The sequence below is a fragment of the Lissotriton vulgaris genome, chromosome 7, assembly GCF_964263255.1.
Source record: "Lissotriton vulgaris chromosome 7, aLisVul1.2, whole genome shotgun sequence".
NCBI classification, from domain to species: domain Eukaryota; kingdom Metazoa; phylum Chordata; class Amphibia; order Caudata; family Salamandridae; genus Lissotriton; species Lissotriton vulgaris.
Window position 1 is genome coordinate 326,731,915 of NC_141695.1, and position 21,085 is coordinate 326,752,999.

Here is a 21,085-nt window from a genome sequence, read left to right on the forward strand (position 1 = left end):
TAGTAAATGATTACTGCGTTATTTCGGGAGATCTAGCATAGTTATCAGAGAGTCTGTAGCTAGTTCTTACCGTGAGTTCACGGACGTTGAGCGAGATAGCCGCTGACGTCAATACGGGACCGTTGGAAAAGTATTACACCTGCGAGGATCACATGTCGAGTTTAAATACGCTACGACACGTGACTTTGGGTGTCCAATAGGGAACTAAACCATTTTACAAAGTGGGAAATTGCCCATTTCGCCATTTTAAAGGAATAGGTCCACTGTAATAGATGTAGCCATTATATTTAAAGGTATCTTAGGAATGCAATATCGCATATATATACAATGAAACCTTAGAATATTGCCAGCCGGCATATATATTAGGTTAATCATAGTAATTCAGGTTATCACATTCTCCCACGGAATTTCGCTGTTCAAACCCTTTTTAAAGGTGTTGAAAACGAAAATCCCAAAAACTTCTTTTTTCTTTCTAATGGCGCAGCCGCCCTTACTGTCAGCAATGCGTATTTTTTCTAAGATGCGCCAGCTGAAGTCTTCCGGTTGATGCTGACTTTCTAGAAAATGCTTGACTAGTGGTGCTGTTATCTTGCCTGTCCTGATTGCCGATCTGTGCTCTGTCAGACGCACCTGTATAGACCTGCTCGTTTCACCTACGTAGCCAAGGCCACAGGCGCATTTGATGAAATAGACTACATTTGTAGTTTTACAATTCCACATGTCTCTTGCTCTGGAGACAAAGCCATTATGTATAAACTCTTCTCCCTCAATGATGTTATTGCAAGATTTACAAGAGGAACACTTAACCGTACCTCGTACAGGTAAGTTACTTGTCAAGGATCTCTGGGCTGGGCCGGATGCAACATCTGTTTTCCTAAATCTAGAGTGGGCAATCCTGTCCTTTAAATTCTTGTTCCTTCTATGCGCAAAAAGCGGTTTTAAAAGCACATCTTTTGAGGTGGGATTGCAATTTAAAATATGCCAATTGGCGTTAATAATTTGCCTTACGCGCTCATTCAAAGTAGAGTGCGTAGTCACGCAGACTAGTTGATCTTTGGTAGGGGTTTGTTTTGGTTTCAGGAGGTGGTCACGGTCATAAAAGCGAGCTCTCTTGTACGAACTCCTGACTAGTCGGTGAGGGTAACCACGTTCAAGAAATTTTTGTCGCATGACGGCAGCTTGTCTGTCATAGTCTGAGAGATTAGTACAATTCCTACGGACACGCAGGAATTGTGAAAATGGTATGCTTTCACGTTGACTTTTAGGGTGAAAGCTAGTAAAATGCAACAATGTATTGCGTGCTGTTTCCTTAACAAAGAGGTCTACCTCTAGTTTGTTGTTGTTCTCTCTTATTAATAGATCCAAAAATTCAACCTGTTTAGTACTAAATTGGGCTGTAAATTTGAGATTAGTATTGGCCAGGTTAATCCATTCGAGAAATTCCATAAGGGAATCCTCCCCATTGGTCCAGATAAAAAAGATGTCGTCTATATATCTGGACCAATGGGAAATGGATTCAAAGAATGGGGCTACCTCGTTGTCGATGTACTTATCCTCAAAGGAAGACATATAAATGTTCGCTATTGAGGGAGCAACTGATGCGCCCATACTGACACCCTTCTGTTGACGATATATCATGTTTCCAAATTCAAAAGTGTTTTCTGTTAAAACAATAAACAGACAGTCAATTAGAAAGGTCTTCGGGCAATATATGTTGTGCCTATCAATAAACCAATCTGTTGCCACAATAGCCTCATCTAGAGGTATGTTACTATACAAGGATTCAATATCCATCGTCACCAAGATATCTCTACTGGGTACAAATTCTAAATCTTCAACTATATTGATCATGTGTCCTGTATCCCTAACATAAGATTTGATTTTAGGTATGTGGGGTCTCAGGTAATGATCAATAAATTTCGACAGGGGTTCAGTGGGGGTACCAATTGTTGACACAATTGGCCGGTAGGGTGGGTCTTGCACATTCTTGTGTATCTTGGGTAGTCCATAGATACATGCTGTCTTATTCTTGTTGGTATTCAGATAGTCATAATCTTTCTTGTTTATGTCACCTTTCGTTAAGGCCTCATCGGTAAGATGTTGGATCTTTCTTTTAATGCTATTTATAGGGTTAGAGTTAATTTTAGTGTAGGTGGAGATATCATCTAACATTTGCATCATTTTGTTTTCATATTTATCCGAATCCAGTACCACAATACCTCCTCCCTTATCACAACTCTTGATTATTAGGTTTCTATCAACTGATAGTTGTTTTAGTGAAAGGGATTCTTCTTTGTTTAGGTTATAGATAGGTTTAGGAACAAACCGAAGGGACCTATCAAGTTTTTGGAGGACCACTAGTTCAAAGGCTGTAACTTCTGGGCCCACTTGGTCTAGACCTGGACAGAAAGTGGAAGGTAATGTTAATTCACTTCTATCAGTTTGTTCAATATTAGATTCTTCCATATTACTGAAGAATTTCTTAAGCCTAATCTTCCTAAAGAATGAAATGATATCTTTATATAGTTCAAAGATATTTGCATTTGTATGTGGCACGAATGATAGGCCCTTTGCTAACAAGGCTTCACTCTGACTGTCAAGGGGTTTGGAAGATAGATTAAAAATGGGGATTATGTTCCCTGACCCCAATACTGTCTGTTGCGGGTTTCCCTTATGAACTGAGGTTCTTGCTGATGATGTTGTTGCTGGTGATATTGTTGCTGCTGCTGATGTTGTTGCTGCTGATGTTGTTGATTTGCTTGGAAATTCCCCCTGGGTTGTCCCTGTCCCTGGAACCTTACTCTGGGACGGCCTCGGCGAGGCCCTCTGTTGGATAAAAAAGGACGACGTTGGGGTCTAGAACCAGAATATGCATGGAAACCTCCATCAGGTTCATAATAGTTACCATTGGGGCCTTCACCTTCTGAGTCTGAGCTATCTGTGAAATTATTCACTCTTTGTTGTATATTTCTTGATTCGTCTACATATTGATTTTGTTGGTAGAAATTTTACATAGATATGGATACGCTACCTCTACGAGGTACGGTTAAGTGTTCCTCTTGTAAATCTTGCAATAACATCATTGAGGGAGAAGAGTTTATACATAATGGCTTTGTCTCCAGAGCAAGAGACATGTGGAATTGTAAAACTGCAAATGTAGTCTATTTCATCAAATGCGCCTGTGGCCTTGGCTACGTAGGTGAAACGAGCAGGTCTATACAGGTGCGTCTGACAGAGCACAGATCGGCAATCAGGACAGGCAAGATAACAGCACCACTAGTCAAGCATTTTCTAGAAAGTCAGCATCAACCGGAAGACTTCAGCTGGCGCATCTTAGAAAAAATACGCATTGCTGACAGTAAGGGCGGCTGCGCCATTAGAAAGAAAAAAGAAGTTTTTTGGATTTTCGTTTTCAACACCTTTAAAAAGGGTTTGAACAGCGAAATTCCGTGGGAGAATGCGATAACCTGAATTACTATGATTAACCTAATATATATGCCGGCTGGCAATATTCTAAGGTTTCATTGTATATATATGCGATATTGCATTCCTAAGATACCTTTAAATATAATGGCTACATCTATTACAGTGGACCTATTCCTTTAAAATGGCGAAATGGGCAATTTCCCACTTTGTAAAATGGTTCAGTTCCCTATTGGACACCCAAAGTCACGTGTCGTAGCGTATTTAAACTCGACATGTGATCCTCGCAGGTGTAATACTTTTCCAACGGTCCCGTATTGACGTCAGCGGCTATCTCGCTCAACGTCCGTGAACTCACGGTAAGAACTAGCTACAGACTCTCTGATAACTATGCTAGATCTCCCGAAATAACGCAGTAATCATTTACTAAGAGCAGCTTGTATTTCTGCTTATTTTTTCCTTTCGTGGCTAGCCTTATGTAGAAGAGAGCCTTGAAAGACAAGCCAGTGAAAAGTAAACCGCCTAAGAGAGACGATAAGCTCGATAGTTTTGTCGATGGCTCCGAGACGCTAGCAGTTTCCGGACGCAGTGTTCTTTTATACACGGTGAGCACACTATGCGCATTCTCGCATGATTGTTTGTTATGTGTTATCGTCCTATATGCTATCAGTTTTTATTATAAACTCGTCTGAAATTCTAGCGAGAAAATAAACACAGAAAGTAACGGACAATATCGGCTGTTTGGCATTACTGGGATGTCAGAAGCGTGCCGTCCTAAATTATCAAAGACACGAATATTTCCGTGATACTGCAATTGATTAAATAAGATGAAGGTTAATATAGATTATATAGCCCCTTCTAATGTGGCCTCTTAAATGAACTAAAAGCCTGTACCCTTTCAATTTCTTTATAGTAACTTGATAAAAAGAATCCGCAAGAACAAACAAAGTGGGATCGTGCAACGATAATTTTAATCACACGTTATCTGTTAAAGAAGTATCCCTGAAACATAATCATGGTAAGATACGATAATAATAGCCTTTACATATTAGTAAATAAGCAGCAATCCGAAAAAGGTTAACTAGCATGAAGGTTTATCTATAGTTTTCTGATACTATCTAGAATTTCAAGGGAAACTGAGAAACTGAGAAGCCAGGAGTGAACCAAATCTTGTAGTTTCATTCGCTGACAAGCCGTTTTAACAAATATACGAGAGTAATCTGAATTCGGCTTCTGCTTCTATGACAGAGAGGTAAGCCTGAACGTACTACCTGTGGATAATAATGTGTGTAATATCCAGAAGAATTTGTTTTATCCAACTGCCGTATTGTCATATCATAAGAGAGTATTTTATCATTGTAAGCCCTTTCTCCATGGATATTAGGCCATATTGGCTTCCTGGAGTTTTCTCAATTTGCACAATGTACTTTTAAATAAGTATTCACCATCAGCTCATAGTTGTCAGACTGATCATCTTAGATGTAAGTCCTAAACCTGAGAGATAGGAAAGGATACCTGTGTTAGACCATGCGATCACTGATTGAGAATATTGATAGGTTTTTATTTTATTTTATTTGTGAGTTATTACTGGGTAATAACTGTTTCCTTAGTTTCTCCCTTAAATATAATAGGGAGTTATTGCAACTGCTCAGATACATGTATCCAATTTTGTAACTTGTTTCGCAAATGATACATTGCCTAGAACATGTAGGGAGGTTCCATTGCATTAGTATGTTTATAGATGGAAGAAATTACTGTATAGTATGCATTTTTTTACACATGTATAAATAGACATTATTGTTAATGTATATTTCTCTATGTCTTTGTTATTAGGTGTCTTTTTAGGTTAATCTTGTGGCTCCTGAAGAAGGCGTTGCTTTGAACGCCGAAACGCGCGTCGAATATTAACTGCCACTTTTTCTTTGTAATTTTTAATTATTGTTCATTACAGTATGGTTTAAGATATATTCTTTTTTATGTGACAATTGTATGAATTAGGTTGTAATGTGTTTAAGTGTCATATTGTTTTATTTTTCTGTATAATTCTGTTGATTTTAACTTGTTATACCAATTAAAAGTAAGATATAATTTTTTAATATATTTGGTTGAATTTCTTCCTGTTTGTGCAACTACCCTCCCTCTGTTTCTCCTGTTTTATACACATGATTGAATTTTCCCTGAGGTACAAAAGTATCAGATTTTATCAGGGGGTCCTTGTTACTTACATTATATTTCCCACAGCTTGTCTGTGTAGGGCTGTTCTTGTTGAAAAGAATTTTCATAAATATATTGTTAAGTATCTGAGCAGTTGTCTATTAGGAATAATTACTTTATCACTATCTAATTGCATATCTCTTTCTAGTCATGGCCAATTTCCAAACATTTGGATTTAGTGACGATGAATTCGCTACATTGGTTGGCACTTCAGTCCCCTCGAATAGCACCACCCCCTCTATTATAGGTAATGATGAAGGTAAAAAACTTGTGGAATTGAAAAAGAAGCTTATTCGCATGGAGGCCCATGGTGAATTTATGTTATCTTATTTAAAAACCGGTATTATCCCCAATGGGTTAAGGGTCCGGAATGTACCAGGACTCTTTGTACATCACAGACCCTTTTTAGAGAAGTGGAGCCGCATAGCGAATAGATGCTCACGAGACTTAATGATTCTAATTGTAGGGACATCAAAAGAATTAGCAGCAGGCATCAAAACTGAAATAGAGGAGTTAGAGGAGAAACTGAAACAACTTAATGGGGTAGATGAAGCTATGAGAAAGATAGAGGAATATAATAAAGATCTAGAGTCCTTTGCCAACTATTTAAATAAACGAAAAACCGACAAATTAAATAAAGATAAGAGATTTTATAGTGAAGAGGTAGCGTATCCATATCTATGTAAAATTTCTACCAACAAAATCAATATGTAGATGAATCAAGAAATATACAACAAAGAGTGAATAATTTCACAGATAGCTCAGACTCAGAAGGTGAAGGCCCCAATGGTAACTATTATGAACCTGATGGAGGTTTCCATGCATATTCTGGTTCTAGACCCCAACGTCGTCCTTTTTTATCCAACAGAGGGCCTCGCCGAGGCCGTCCCAGAGTAAGGTTCCAGGGACAGGGACAACCCAGGGGGAATTTCCAAGCAAATCAACAACATCAGCAGCAACAACATCAGCAGCAGCAACAATATCACCAGCAACAACATCATCAGCAAGAACCTCAGTTCATAAGGGAAACCCGCAACAGACAGTATTGGGGTCAGGGAACATAATCCCCATTTTTAATCTATCTTCCAAACCCCTTGACAGTCAGAGTGAAGCCTTGTTAGCAAAGGGCCTATCATTCGTGCCACATACAAATGCAAATATCTTTGAACTATATAAAGATATCATTTCATTCTTTAGGAAGATTAGGCTTAAGAAATTCTTCAGTAATATGGAAGAATCTAATATTGAACAAACTGATAGAAGTGAATTAACATTACCTTCCACTTTCTGTCCAGGTCTAGACCAAGTGGGCCCAGAAGTTACAGCCTTTGAACTAGTGGTCCTCCAAAAACTTGATAGGTCCCTTCGGTTTGTTCCTAAACCTATCTATAACCTAAACAAAGAAGAATCCCTTTCACTAAAACAACTATCAGTTGATAGAAACCTAATAATCAAGAGTTGTGATAAGGGAGGAGGTATTGTGGTACTGGATTCGGATAAATATGAAAACAAAATGATGCAAATGTTAGATGATATCTCCACCTACACTAAAATTAACTCTAACCCTATAAATAGCATTAAAAGAAAGATCCAACATCTTACCTATGAGGCCTTAACGAAAGGTGACATAAACAAGAAAGATTATGACTATCTGAATACCAACAAGAATAAGACAGCATGTATCTATGGACTACCCAAGATACACAAGAATGTGCAAGACCCACCCTACCGGCCAATTGTGTCAACAATTGGTACCCCCACTGAACCCCTGTCGAAATTTATTGATCATTACCTGAGACCCCACATACCTAAAATCAAATCTTATGTTAGGGATACAGGACATATGATCAATATAGTTGAAGATTTAGAATTTGTACCCAGTAGAGATATCTTGGTGACGATGGATATTGAATCCTTGTATAGTAACATACCTCTAGATGAGGCTATTGTGGCAACAGATTGGTTTATTGATAGGCACAACATATATTGCCCGAAGACCTTTCTAATTGACTGTCTGTTTATTGTTTTAACAGAAAACACTTTTGAATTTGGAAACATGATATATCGTCAACAGAAGGGTGTCAGTATGGGCGCATCAGTTGCTCCCTCAATAGCGAACATTTATAGGTCTTCCTTTGAGGATAAGTACATCGACAACGAGGTAGCCCCATTCTTTGAATCCATTTCCCATTGGTCCAGATATATAGACGACATCTTTTTTATCTGGACCAATGGGGAGGATTCCCTTATGGAATTTCTCGAATGGATTAACCTGGCCAATACTAATCTCAAATTTACAGCCCAATTTAGTACTAAACAGGTTGAATTTTTGGATCTATTAATAAGAGAGAACAACAACAAACTAGAGGTAGACCTCTTTGTTAAGGAAACAGCACGCAATACATTGTTGCATTTTACTAGCTTTCACCCTAAAAGTCAACGTGAAAGCATACCATTTTCACAATTCCTGCGTGTCCGTAGGAATTGTACTAATCTCTCAGACTATGACAGACAAGCTGCCGTCATGCGACAAAAATTTCTTGAACGTGGTTACCCTCACCGACTAGTCAGGAGTTCGTACAAGAGAGCTCGCTTTTATGACCGTGACCACCTCCTGAAACCAAAACAAACCCCTACCAAAGATCAACTAGTCTGCGTGACTACGCACGCTACTTTGAATGAGCGCGTAAGGCAAATTATTAACGCCAATTGGCATATTTTAAATTGCAATCCCACCTCAAAAGATGTGCTTTTAAAACCGCTTTTTGCGCATAGAAGGAACAAGAATTTAAAGGACAGGATTGTCCACTCTAGATTTAGGAAAACAGATGTTGCATCCGGCCCAGCCCAGAGATCCTTGACAAGTAACTTACCTGTACGAGGTACGGTTAAGTGTTCCTCTTGTAAATCTTGCAATAACATCATTGAGGGAGAAGAGTTTATACATAATGGCTTTGTCTCCAGAGCAAGAGACATGTGGAATTGTAAAACTACAAATGTAGTCTATTTCATCAAATGCGCCTGTGGCCTTGGCTACGTAGGTGAAACGAGCAGGTCTATACAGGTGCGTCTGACAGAGCACAGATCGGCAATCAGGACAGGCAAGATAACAGCACCACTAGTCAAGCATTTTCTAGAAAGTCAGCATCAACCGGAAGACTTCAGCTGGCGCATCTTAGAAAAAATACGCATTGCTGACAGTAAGGGCGGCTGTGCCATTAGAAAGAAAAAAGAAGTTTTTTGGATTTTCGTTTTCAACACCTTTAAAAAGGGTTTGAACAGCGAAATTCCGTGGGAGAATGCGATAACCTGAATTACTATGATTAACCTAATATATATGCCGGCTGGCAATATTCTAAGGTTTCATTGTATATATATGCGATATTGCATTCCTAAGATACCTTTAAATATAATGGCTACATCTATTACAGTGGACCTATTCCTTTAAAATGGCGAAATGGGCAATTTCCCACTTTGTAAAATGGTTTAGTTCCCTATTGGACACCCAAAGTCACGTGTCGTAGCGTATTTAAACTCGACATGTGATCCTCGCAGGTGTAATACTTTTCCAACGGTCCCGTATTGACGTCAGCGGCTATCTCGCTCAACGTCCGTGAACTCACAGTAAGAACTAGCTACAGACTCTCTGATAACTATGCTAGATCTCCCGAAATAATGCAGTAATCATTTACTAAGAGCAGCTTGTATTTCTGCTTATTTTTTCCTTTCGTGGCTAGCCTTATGTAGAAGAGAGCCTTGAAAGACAAGCCAGTGAAAAGTAAACCGCCTAAGAGAGACGATAAGCTCGATAGTTTTGTCGATGGCTCCGAGACGCTAGCAGTTTCCGGACGCAGTGTTCTTTTATACACGGTGAGCACACTATGCGCATTCTCGCATGATTGTTTGTTATATGCTATCGTCCTATATGCTATCAGTTTTTATTATAAACTCGTCTGAAATTCTAGCGAGAAAATAAACACAGAAAGTAACGGACAATATCGGCTGTTTGGCATTACTGGGATGTCAGAAGCGTGCCGTCCTAAATTATCAAAGACACGAATATTTCCGTGATACTGCAATTGATTAAATAAGATGAAGTTTAATATAGATTATATAGCCCCTTCTAATGTGGCCTCTTAAATGAACTAAAAGCCTGTACCCTTTCAATTTCTTTATAGTAACTTGATAAAAAGAATCCGCAAGAACAAACATAAAGTGGGATCGTGCAACGATAATTTTAATCACACGTTATCTGTTAAAGAAGTATCCCTGAAACATAATCATGGTAAGATACGATAATAATAGCCTTTACATATTAGTAAATAAGCAGCAATCCGAAAAAGGTTAACTAGCATGAAGGTTTATCTATAGTTTTCTGATACTATCTAGAATTTCAAGGGAAACTGAGAAACTGAGAAGCCAGGAGTGAACCAAATCTTGTAGTTTCATTCGCTGACAAGCCGTTTTAACAAATATACGAGGATAATCTGAATTCGGCTTCTGCTTCTATGACAGAGAGGTAAGCCTGAACGTACTACCTGTGGATAATAATGTGTGTAATATCCAGAAGAATTTGTTTTATCCAACTGCCGTATTGTCATATCATAAGAGAGTATTTTATCATTGTAAGCCCTTTCTCCATGGATATTAGGCCATATTGGCTTCCTGGAGTTTTCTCAATTTGCACAATGTACTTTTAAATAAGTATTCACCATCAGCTCATAGTTGTCAGACTGGTCATCTTAGATGTAAGTCCTAAACCTGAGAGATAGGAAAGGATACCTGTGTTAGACCATGCGATCACTGATTGAGAATATTGATAGGTTTTTATTTTATTTTATTTGTGAGTTATTACTGGGTAATAACTGTTTCCTTAGTTTCTCCCTTAAATATAATAGGGAGTTATTGCAACTGCTCAGATACATGTATCCAATTTTGTAACTTGTTTCGCAAATGATACATTGCCTAGAACATGTAGGGAGGTTCCATTGCATTAGTATGTTTATAGATGGAAGAAATTACTGTATAGTATGCATTTTTTTACACATGTATAAATAGACATTATTGTTAATGTATATTTCTCTATGTCTTTGTTATTAGGTGTCTTTTTAGGTTAATCTTGCGGCTCCTGAAGAAGGCGTTGCTTTGAACGCCGAAACGCGCGTCGAATATTAACTGCCACTTTTTCTTTGTAATTTTTAATTATTGTTCATTACAGTATGGTTTAAGATATATTCTTTTTTATGTGACAATTGTATGAATTAGGTTGTAATGTGTTTAAGTGTCATATTGTTTTATTTTTCTGTATAATTCTGTTGATTTTAACTTGTTATACCAATTAAAAGTGAGATATAATTTTTTAATATATTTGGTTGAATTTCTTCCTGTTTGTGCAACTACCCTCCCTCTGTTTCTCCTGTTTTATACACATGATTGAATTTTCCCTGAGGTACAAAAGTATCAGATTTTATCAGGGGGTCCATGTTACTTACATTATACATTCACCCCAGTACAGAGATCTGGGCCTAAATCCATCGTTTTTTGATAGCCAGAAACCGGTCCTAGGATGCATTCTGTCTATCAACTGTTGTTTTTGAATTTGTCACCCCGAGTGGACTGTTCCCATGAGGCAGAGGGTCAAGACTGATTTGCATATGGCCATGTCTGAACTGGGATGGCTTGGTGAGCAAAATAACTATGGATTAAGCCCAGATCTGTGACTGGGGGTGAATGTTTTGCCATTGTACAACATTCTGTCCATCATCTTGTGTGTTTTGCCGTTCACCCTATGTTGGAAGGGTATGCCCAGACGTGGGTCCCTTGCTCACTACGCCACTGGAGTCAAGCTATCCTGGCTGAAGACGGCTGATAGCCAGAAACCGGTCCTAGGATGCTTGATTCCGGTCCAGGGAAGACATGGCTTGGCAGTTCGGTCTGGACTGTTCCCATGAGGCACAGGGTTAAGACTGATTTGCTTATGGCCATGTCTGAGCTGGGGTGGCTTGGTGAGCAAATTAACGATGGATTAAACCCAGATCTGTGACTGGGGGTGAATGTTTTGCCATTGTGCAACATTCCGTCCATCATCTTATGTGTTTTGCTGTTCACTCTATGTGGGAAGGGTATGCCCAGACGTGGGTCCCTTGCTCACTATGCCACTGGAGTCAAGCTATCCTGGCTGAAGACGGCTGATAGCCAGAAACCGGTCCTAGGATGCTTGATTCCAGTCCAGGGAAGACATGGCTTGGCAGTTCGGTCTGGACTGTTCCCATGAGGCACAGGGTCAAGACTGATTTGCATATGGCCATGTCTGAACTAGGGTGGCTTGGTGAGCAAAATAACGATGGATTAAACCCAGATCTGTGACTGGGGTGAATGTTTTGCCATTGTGCAACATTCTATCCATCATCTTGTGTGTTTTGAACATCATATCAAAGGAACCCCCACTGCAAGAACCGCCGGTATCCCCAGGACATCAGGTGCAAGTAGTGAAGTCTGTCGCCATTTAGCGATGGAACCGCCGCCATCTTAGGGTCAGGCAAGGAGGGGGAAGGCAGCGCCCTGCATAAAACAATAAGGAGCCCCTCACTCCGCTGACAGCCCACCATGAAACAATACCTGGAGCATCAAGGAGCTCCTCACTTCTGCAGCTGCGACCGCACTACCGTTGCGAGAGCAGAACAAATTCCCGTTAGCTCAGAAGGCGAGCCGCCATTTTGAGCGCGGCACAAGCCTTCCCCGTGGCAGCGGCAGACAACAGGAGCCTTCCTATGTTGGTCAAATGGTAAAAGTGGCCGCTGCGGGTGGTTCACATCTTCCCACGCAGCGGGGTCCGTTTCCAGTGCCTCAGAGTGTCTGTAGCTGCACAGGGCTGCCCCGAGAGCGCATGTGGACCGGGAGCCAAGACGGGTTATATCTGATCGGCCATCTTACCCGGCCACGCCCCCCAGCCCTTCTCTTTTTAATATCTATGTGATACCTCTGGAAAGTCTTGTTAAGTCCTTTGATCTTCCTTTCACCTCTTACGCTAATGACATCAAGATTATGTGGCTGCAGTCAAGGCCAGTCTTAGCAGGCCCCATCTGAACGTTAAAGCCTGCATGTTAGCAGTTGTGAAATGAATGTAGCACAACTCACTTATACACATTAGTGATAAAACAAAGGGTACCTGTTCTGGACACACCCCTAACTGTGTGGCACTCATTTTGGTGGCCTGGTGAACTAAGGCTCTCTCCCCCACCTGTCTCAGAAGCATGTACCACAGGGATAATAGTTGATGACTCTCTCCTCTCCTCTAAACAGGTAAACAAATAGGTTACCTCCAGCCATTTCTACCTGCCTATGCTTAGCAAGAGCCTACCGTATCTTCCTGCTGATTGTTGCAAAACTGTTGTGCAATGTTCATCCTTTCACAGCTACATTATTCTCCTGCAGGACTTCTTCACTCCACTTCCTCCAACATTTTTCAGAGACCCAAGATCAGGAGGGCTCGTGTGTTTATTCGGTCCTTCTACTTTCTAGGAGCGAAATACTAGAACTGTGCCCCCTTCCCCCCGAACCTCAAACCAGCTCCTAAAACCGGATTGTTTCCCATTTAGGCTCCTTGGGCAATTCAGCTGTGATTCTCATTTCTGCCTCAAGCTCCAAGGCACGTTTTCCTAGGCTAACAATTGCGCTATACAAATTAATTCAAATATATATATATAGTCAAATATATATTCATTCCTTAAAGCTATTGTAATATCAAGTAGGGGATGCAATGACAATGCAACTCCATGAATGTCAATTCACCAAAAGGTCAGGGGTATCGAAGTGACATCACATTGACTTTAACCTTTGCGTTCACTCACACACGCATGCTTAATCAATCACACATACACACTCTCTCTCACATAAACATACTCTCACCGGCAAGCATGCACACAACATACATTTAAAAACCTATTCTCCTTTCCTCTGATGTCAGGGCGGATCATGGAACAGCTTAATTGTACTCCATTTTTTATTCTACTTATATTGAAGTATAATTATTGCCTATTAGAGTAATAAATAAAATGACAAAAAACAGGGAGATTGGATCCTCAACCGATTTCCCTAAGGAGGTGCTGTCCCTTTGTTCCTGTCACTGATTTTGCTACCTCTGAAGCCAAGGGTTGTAAATGCAGTTCCAGGGGTCGCATGGGGCAAGCCAGGGGTCGCAGGTGTGACCCCTGGCAACCCCTAAATGACGTTCATGTGCTACTCACTGCCCACTAACCTTTTATACTCCAATTTCCCTAGCTCGAAATCAGTGGCAGCTGGCAGGGAATGGGAGGGGCAGTGGGGAGGCGGGGTGAAAAAGCAAACAAAAAAAAATCTTTCCTCTCTGTCCGTCCATGTCTATCCTCCGCTTCCCTCTCGATGAGTCCCGTAATGGAAGCAGGAAGTGCACAGGCTACTCTGAGCCAATCACATCGCTGCAATGCAGTGTTGTGATTGGTCTGAGTGCTGTGGTTCAACACTCATACGGGGACTATGTGCCTGTGCATGTTCCTCACCAGTCTGTGCATTACACGGATGACTGTTTGGCCGACTCAAGACGGCCAGCCAAATGGTCATGCGCACTTAGAGTGTACCCACCACTCCTCCTTGTGACGCCCGCCCTAATTTAGCCCGGTATCAAGCAAAAGTAAAATGATAATAACGGTGTTATTATCGTTTTTATTTTTTTGCTTTTTTCACTGCTCTGAGTGCAGTGGGGTGACACTCCTCCACCTTAGCGGAGGAGCCGGCCCTGCTCAAATCTGATGTGCATTATTGACCCATTGCAACATTTTGGGACTGTTCGTCTGCATTCATCTTGGCCTGGGAAAAGTGTTTGAAAGTGGAAAATATTATTAACCTTTAACAAAACCCGATGACCACAAGTTGAAAAGCATAAACAACAGACTGCACAGTGACATAAAGCATACATATACCCAGGGCCGGACTGGGAACCACAACCGGCCCTGGCAAAGTGCTCGGCCGGCCCCGGCCCCACCCGGGGGGTTGTGGGTGCTGCCGAGCTCTTTGGCAGGGCAGGTTTTCGGCTAATTTTGTTACAGGGCAGATTTCGCAGCTGTGCTGCAAAAACAGCCCTGTAACAAAAACGGACCCCAGGGGCCCCCCACCCGTGCTGCACACCAGGGGATTGCCCTGTGCCCACTACGGCCAGTACAGCCCTGCATATACCATGGAGATTAGATAACACACCTAATGAAACACATCTCCACTAAAGGAAGATTTAAAGGTGTAAGAGGACTCCATGTGACCCTTTAAGGCACGTAACACCTCTACCATTCCTTGGTGAATACTGCTAGACCTCAAGAAGGCCACAAATGTTAAAGGCCAGGTTGCTATTTGTATTAAGAGAATGAACACAGAGTTACTTATTTATTTTATTTTAAAAGTTTTATATAGCGCTTTTGAGACCCAGGGGTATCAGAGCGCTTTATTTGAGTTAAAGATAATAAAGGCATACTACAATTGTTCAAATCATGGAGATCACATAGGTTCGATTGAAGAGAACAAGTAGAAAAATACAAATTTGCATATGTTGCAGTGGGAGGGATAAGAAACATAAATAAATGGGTACAAGTGGTCGAGTAATATATAGTATCCTGAGATGGAGGGGGGCTAGGAGGAAGTAGGGTGGAGGATTGGCGGAGTGAATGGGGGTAAAGAAGAATAGACAAAGGAGGGGGTAGTAATTAAGGCGAGGGAGTACAGAATGAAGAGGGTGAAAAAAGGGGAAGGCAGGGAGGGAAAAGGAGGAGGGGAGGGAAAAGTAGGGGAAGGAAAAGATTATGGACCCCAATATTTCTTGAGCAAGTGCAATTTTAGGTCTTTTTTAAAGCTGATGTAGGAGGGGTTACAGCGCAGGTCTTTGGAGAGGGCATTCCATGTTCTGGGGGCATATCCAGAAAAAAGAGCGAGATTGTGTGGTTTTCTTTTTTGTCAGGGGTGGGACGAAGAGGAGGGCGTTGGTGCTTCTCAACGGTCGGGCGCATCCTGCTTTGTTGAATTTATCAGTGAGATATAGCGGGGTTTTTGGGTGAAGGGCTTTGTGCATAATGCATGCCATCTTGTAGGTGGATCTGTCTTCGATGGGCAGCCATTTAAGGGCCTTAAGGGCTGAGGAGATGTGATCAAAGCGTTTGCAGTCAGTGATTAGCCTGGTCGCTATGTTTAGCACAGATTTGAGTTGGGCTAGGTGAACTTTTGGGGTTCCAGAGAGGAGGGCGTTACCATAATCAATTCTTGAGAGAACAAGTGGTTGGACGACCGATTGAAAGTCGTCAGCTGGGATGAAGGGTTTGATTTTCTTGAGATGGCGTAGGGTGAAGAGCGCTCCTTTGGCCGAGTTTTTTATGTTGGCCTGGATGGTTAGGCTATTGTCAATGGTGATGCCAAGTGATTTTACTGAGTTTGATCAGGTGAGCGGATAGTTGAGGGCATTAAGGTCAGAGATCCATGTTTGGATAGGAAGAGGGTTGTTTTTTGGAGAGAAGAGAATAATTTCCGTTTTTTTAGGGTTGAGTTTGAGATGGTTGGAGTGGAACCAGGATTGGATTTTAGATAGGGTGTTATTAAGGTGTAGAACGTCGGAGTGGGATTTGATCTTATAGTAAAGTTGGGTGTCATCGGCGTAGAGGTGGTAGTTGATTCCAGCTTGTTTTAGAATGAGTGTAAGGGGTTCCATAAAGAGGGTAAAGAGCGAGGGGGAGAGAAAAGAACCCTGGGGGACACCGAGGGAGATGGGTGTGGGGTTAGAGAGGCAGTTGTAGATTTTGATTTGCTGTGTTCTGTGTTGCAGGAAGGCGATAAGGCCATAAAGGCCAAATTGAACTTTGAGCGCATTAAGTAAGGCAGGGTGGTTAACCATATCAAATGCTGCAGAGAGATCAAGGAGAATGAGTAGGCAGGTCTTGCCATTATCAAGAGAGTGATGGATGTCGTCAATAATACTTAGTATGGCAGGTTCTGTACTGCAGCCTTTTCGGAAGTCGGATTGTAAGGAGTCAAGTAGGTTGAAGGAGTCAATGTGTTTGTACAGTTGAAGAAGGGCACATTTTTCAAGAACTTTTGAAAGGAGGGGTAGGTTGGAGATGGGGCGGAGATTATTTAGGTCATGGGGGTCAGCAATGGGATTTTTAAGAACGGGATTGATTTGTCCAAACAGAGTTAAAACATTACCTAGCTCAGAGGGTATATGGCAGGAGATACACAGACAATAATATAATCTATTTGAAACAGGAGTAATAAAAAATACTATAAGAAGATAAAAGTAATGAGGATAAAAAATCCTAACATTGTAATAAAATAATGTGTTCTAGAAGAAAAAAGAAAATAATATGTTATATGTATTTTTTTATAGAAAAGAGAGAGATAAAAGAAAAGGGAGTAGAGAAGAGGAGAAACAGGGCATGCAGAGAGAGAGAGAAAAGAAAGAAAAATGAATAGATTAAAAATGGGTATTATAGGAAAGATGAGCGTGAGGACAGAAATGTAGTAAAAGGTAACCATAATAGATCCGACCTAATCTTTAGATGAATAGAAGTGTGAGAGACAGAAGCAATTCTATGTTCATCACAAATTAACTTCCACCAAAGTAAAAAGAATAATTTAGAATTGTCTTTCCAACATGTTAATATAACTTTGAAAGCAACAGCAAAAAAAAGGTCAAATAAAAAGGTTTTTGAAGGGAGTTGGTCAAAATCAGGAGATGAAGTACCTAAAAATATATTGTGAATAGCAAATGGAACATCACAAGAAAAAAATCAAAGCACATTTCGACCATATAGCTTTCCAGAAGTCATAAAACAACAGCTTTCTTAAGCAACAGATTTAAAACTATAACTTCTCTTCAAGCCTAGGTAATGCTACAGAATTGTTTGAACATTTTTATCCCTAGTATCATTCTGTCCCCTATCCTAAAACCTTTCTATAATCATTTTCAATTATTCTGTTACTATTTATTGTTTTCCTAATGATGAATCATTTGACATATAATTGTTTTATTTATATATATATACACACACATATATATATATATATATGTATATATATATATATATCTCAATTCAAAAAGGAAAGCCCAATGTGGAAGAGCCGCACAACAGGTTACATTTGCAGTTTCTTTATTGGAAGCTTTGCAAAGCTCAGGAAGGCACTCGTGCTGCAGAAATTCACCTTTCCATCCGACGCGTTTCATGCTGAGGACAGCATTTCATCAGGGACTCGGGTTTTCTAAGAAGCTGACGGCTCTCACTTTTAACACCTGACGATTGTTCAAGTCCGCCTCAGTGGGCGGCGCCACTCTCATGGCATCCTGGTACTTGTGGTGTTGTTTATTTCCCTTGTGGGTCGAGTGCCGTACTCGTCGGATGGAAAGGTGAATTTCTGCAGCACGAGTGCCTTCCTGAGCTTTGCAAAGCTTCCAATAAAGAAACTGCAAATGTAACCTGTTGTGCGGCTCTTCCACATTGGGCTTTCCTTTTTGAATTGATATATATATATATATATCTTTATTATTTTCAAAATATATTATATGCATACAAATGTCCCACAGATGTGTTCATAGGTACCACTGTCTGCAGTATACTTGCTGTCCGTGGTATCCTTGGTCATACATACTGTGGTAATGTATGACATCGGAGCCAGTATTTACTGAAAGAATAAATCATAGTAAAATGTGTTCAACCTAACCCAGAAACACCCATTCTCATATCCTCATTCCCCACCATGCTACGACCACCGCTGGGCTCTCTTCCGTTCGCCCGGCACAGCTATGCACTATGTATACCACACATGCAGCATAGAACTCTCTCCATATCTCCGCTACATTTATTGTCCGTGAGTGGTTCTTTGCTGCCCGTAATAGTTGGGGATCTTCAGGCACCCCCTCAGTTATTGGGCCAATAATGATCCATGCCCATGTGTGTTTGTTATGTCCAGTCTAAGTTGTGTCGGGCATATTGACAGACTTGGCTTCGAGAGCTAAAAATAATGTATCCTACTCAGTAGTGACGGAACCTCTCCTCGCCTGCTGATAAATACGTGTCCTTACACTTATCTCTGCTGCACTTCATTTAAGTAGCTCTCTCATACAACTGGGATGCATCTGACTGTACAGATTGCACAACACTTCTACGAAGAACTGACCTTCATTCGATCGACTGGTTATCCAAAAAGAGGTTTTTCGGACTACTCTTGTCTGAACCACTAGATTAGTGTTCTCCAGAGGTGGTCGTGGAGGGCCGAATCCCTGCCAGATTTTGAGCATATCCCGATTTAGATAAATGAAGTTATCTTAAAAATCTGGCATGGATCTGCCCCTACCGGACTGACTTTGGAGTACCCTGCACTTGATAGCAGGATTGTGCAACATATGTATGTGTGGTGTATGTGTGTGTGTGTGTATTAGACACTAAACTGCAGGACAGTGCTACACATAAGTACCTTCTTTACTCCTCTCAGTACTGAATGCTGCGTGTTTGTACTTATGCCGATTGCCTGCTGTCCAACATTGAACACTATGCCTGCTCTCTCTAGCACAGAGTGCTTTCTGCTCAGTATAGAATGCTGCCTTCCTAAACTACTTTCACTTCTCTCTTCAGGGGAGGAGCTGACCAAGATTGAGGATGAGGATGAACAAGGCTGGTGCAAGGGGATCACCACCCATGGCCAGGTGGGCCTCTACCCAGCCAACTATGTGGAGGTGGTGCAGAAGTAGAAGAAGCCAGACTACAAGGCGTGTATCTCAAATTCCCCAAATGAGGAAAAAAGCCATGGATTTGTAGCTGGACTTGTGTGTGATACACAGACCTGTCAGAAATGAATATACAGTGATCCTGAAGCGACATATAGGTTGGGGAGATCTTGATGGTAAACCAGCTAAAGCCGGATTCAGAAATGGAAATTTCAAATCTTCACTCAGTCATATAGCATTGTGTGATCTGTAACAGATTACATTCCACTCTGTGGATCACTCACATCGGGAATGACTGGAATTCCTCATAATGTGGCAACAGGTGCTAGACAAATATATATTCTATGTGCATGCCTGTCTCACTGCTTCCCAGCCCACCTGAAGGGGCAACCATTATTCAAAGATCCATATTCCCATTTCACAAATAGGATAGCTTTGCAGGATGATCACCTGATGCAGAGATCTGTGTGGAACCTGCAGGTCACAGGTTCCAGTGCTGACGGGGTCACCTAAGCCTTTCCGCCACCGAGAAAATGAGGACCACTAGGTTGGGCAGTAATAACATCCATTATTAAGTGTCAAGAGACAATTCAGTTTGTGGTGTTTGCTATATGAATGATCAATATTATCACTACTATGATGCTAGTGCCTTTGAAGTAGGGGGCTACAATAATTTGGGACTGCTATGAGCTGCTAGTGCCCCTCTCAGCTTCCCTTTTATTGTGCTTCTCTCAATTGTACCCACTTTCTCCTTACAAACCAAGGGTCAAGTTTACAAAGAAGTAATGCAATGCAGCACAGCCACAAATATTGCAGCACTGTGTTGCATTAAAGGAAGACAGTAGAACAGAGCCATATGTACTAAGATGTAGTGCTGTTTCTCTCTCCCCCTGCACTAGCTTAATTTTGGCTGTCTTGTGCCATGCACACACCCTTGCACCTATGTGTAAAAGTGTATGTGTGATGTTTAGCACAGCTTTGTGTACAAAATACAATTCCTAGATATAGTTTAATACTTTTCCAAGTTTTTGTACAGTACAGTGCACTTTCAAACTTTTCTCTAACATTAGACCTATCTCGAAAAGGTGTAATTTAAACCGTGTGGCTGGTTGCATGGGAATGCCCATGTACCACCCCTGGTACGCCCATTGAAGAAAGGTAGTGCTACTTAACGTTACTTTAGGGTACTTTCCAGTAAACAACAAGTTTTGTGCTGGAAAGTAAATAACAATACAACCCTTTGCTCCAGTTTGCATCACTTTTGTGACACAAACTTTGCACAAAGGGTCAGTAGATCTGCTTCCTAGCCTTTCTTTTCTCTCTCTTCAACCCAAGAAATATGTACCACTGTGTGCCTTGTTTGCCGTGCTGGAAAATTCAGTAGCACTCACTTTACGTTGGCCAGCCTAATGAGGGTGAATGCATCTCTCCTGTCATATCTATTTAACAAAATGGGACATCTTCGCGACCAGACTTGGAAACATTTTTGATTATTAAAAAGCTTTTTGCCTAAAGAATAGTGCCTCTCATTCCTGCTGTCTCACCAATATGAAAGGACTGGGTGACAATAAGAAATGCATTACTACTCATCCTTAAGAATAATTTGGGATTGAAATTTTCAACTGCTCTGGAGTTGGCATTTATAGCAGTGGCACCTCTAGTGAGTTCACTTGATGTCAAACTTGTGAGGACAAAAATAGGGCTGCCCGGAAAAAAAAA

At 41.0% G+C, this 21,085-nt stretch overlaps 1 protein-coding gene across 6 annotated transcripts in view; it reads left to right on the forward strand.

Annotated features, from left to right (window-relative positions):
* The window catches only part of LOC147701488 (protein kinase C and casein kinase II substrate protein 3-like), a 267,515-nt gene extending 246,632 nt beyond the window's left edge, over window positions 1–20,883 (forward strand). For all 6 annotated transcript variants that reach the window (XM_086930170.1, XM_086930167.1, XM_086930171.1 and 3 more), the window contains one exon: window positions 19,275–20,883. In XM_086930170.1, coding sequence (XP_086786296.1) covers window positions 19,275–19,390 — 116 coding nt within the window. In that variant the 3' untranslated portion in view covers window positions 19,391–20,883. The remainder of the gene's footprint in view (window positions 1–19,274) is intronic.
* Window positions 20,884–21,085: the final 202 nt, after the last annotated feature.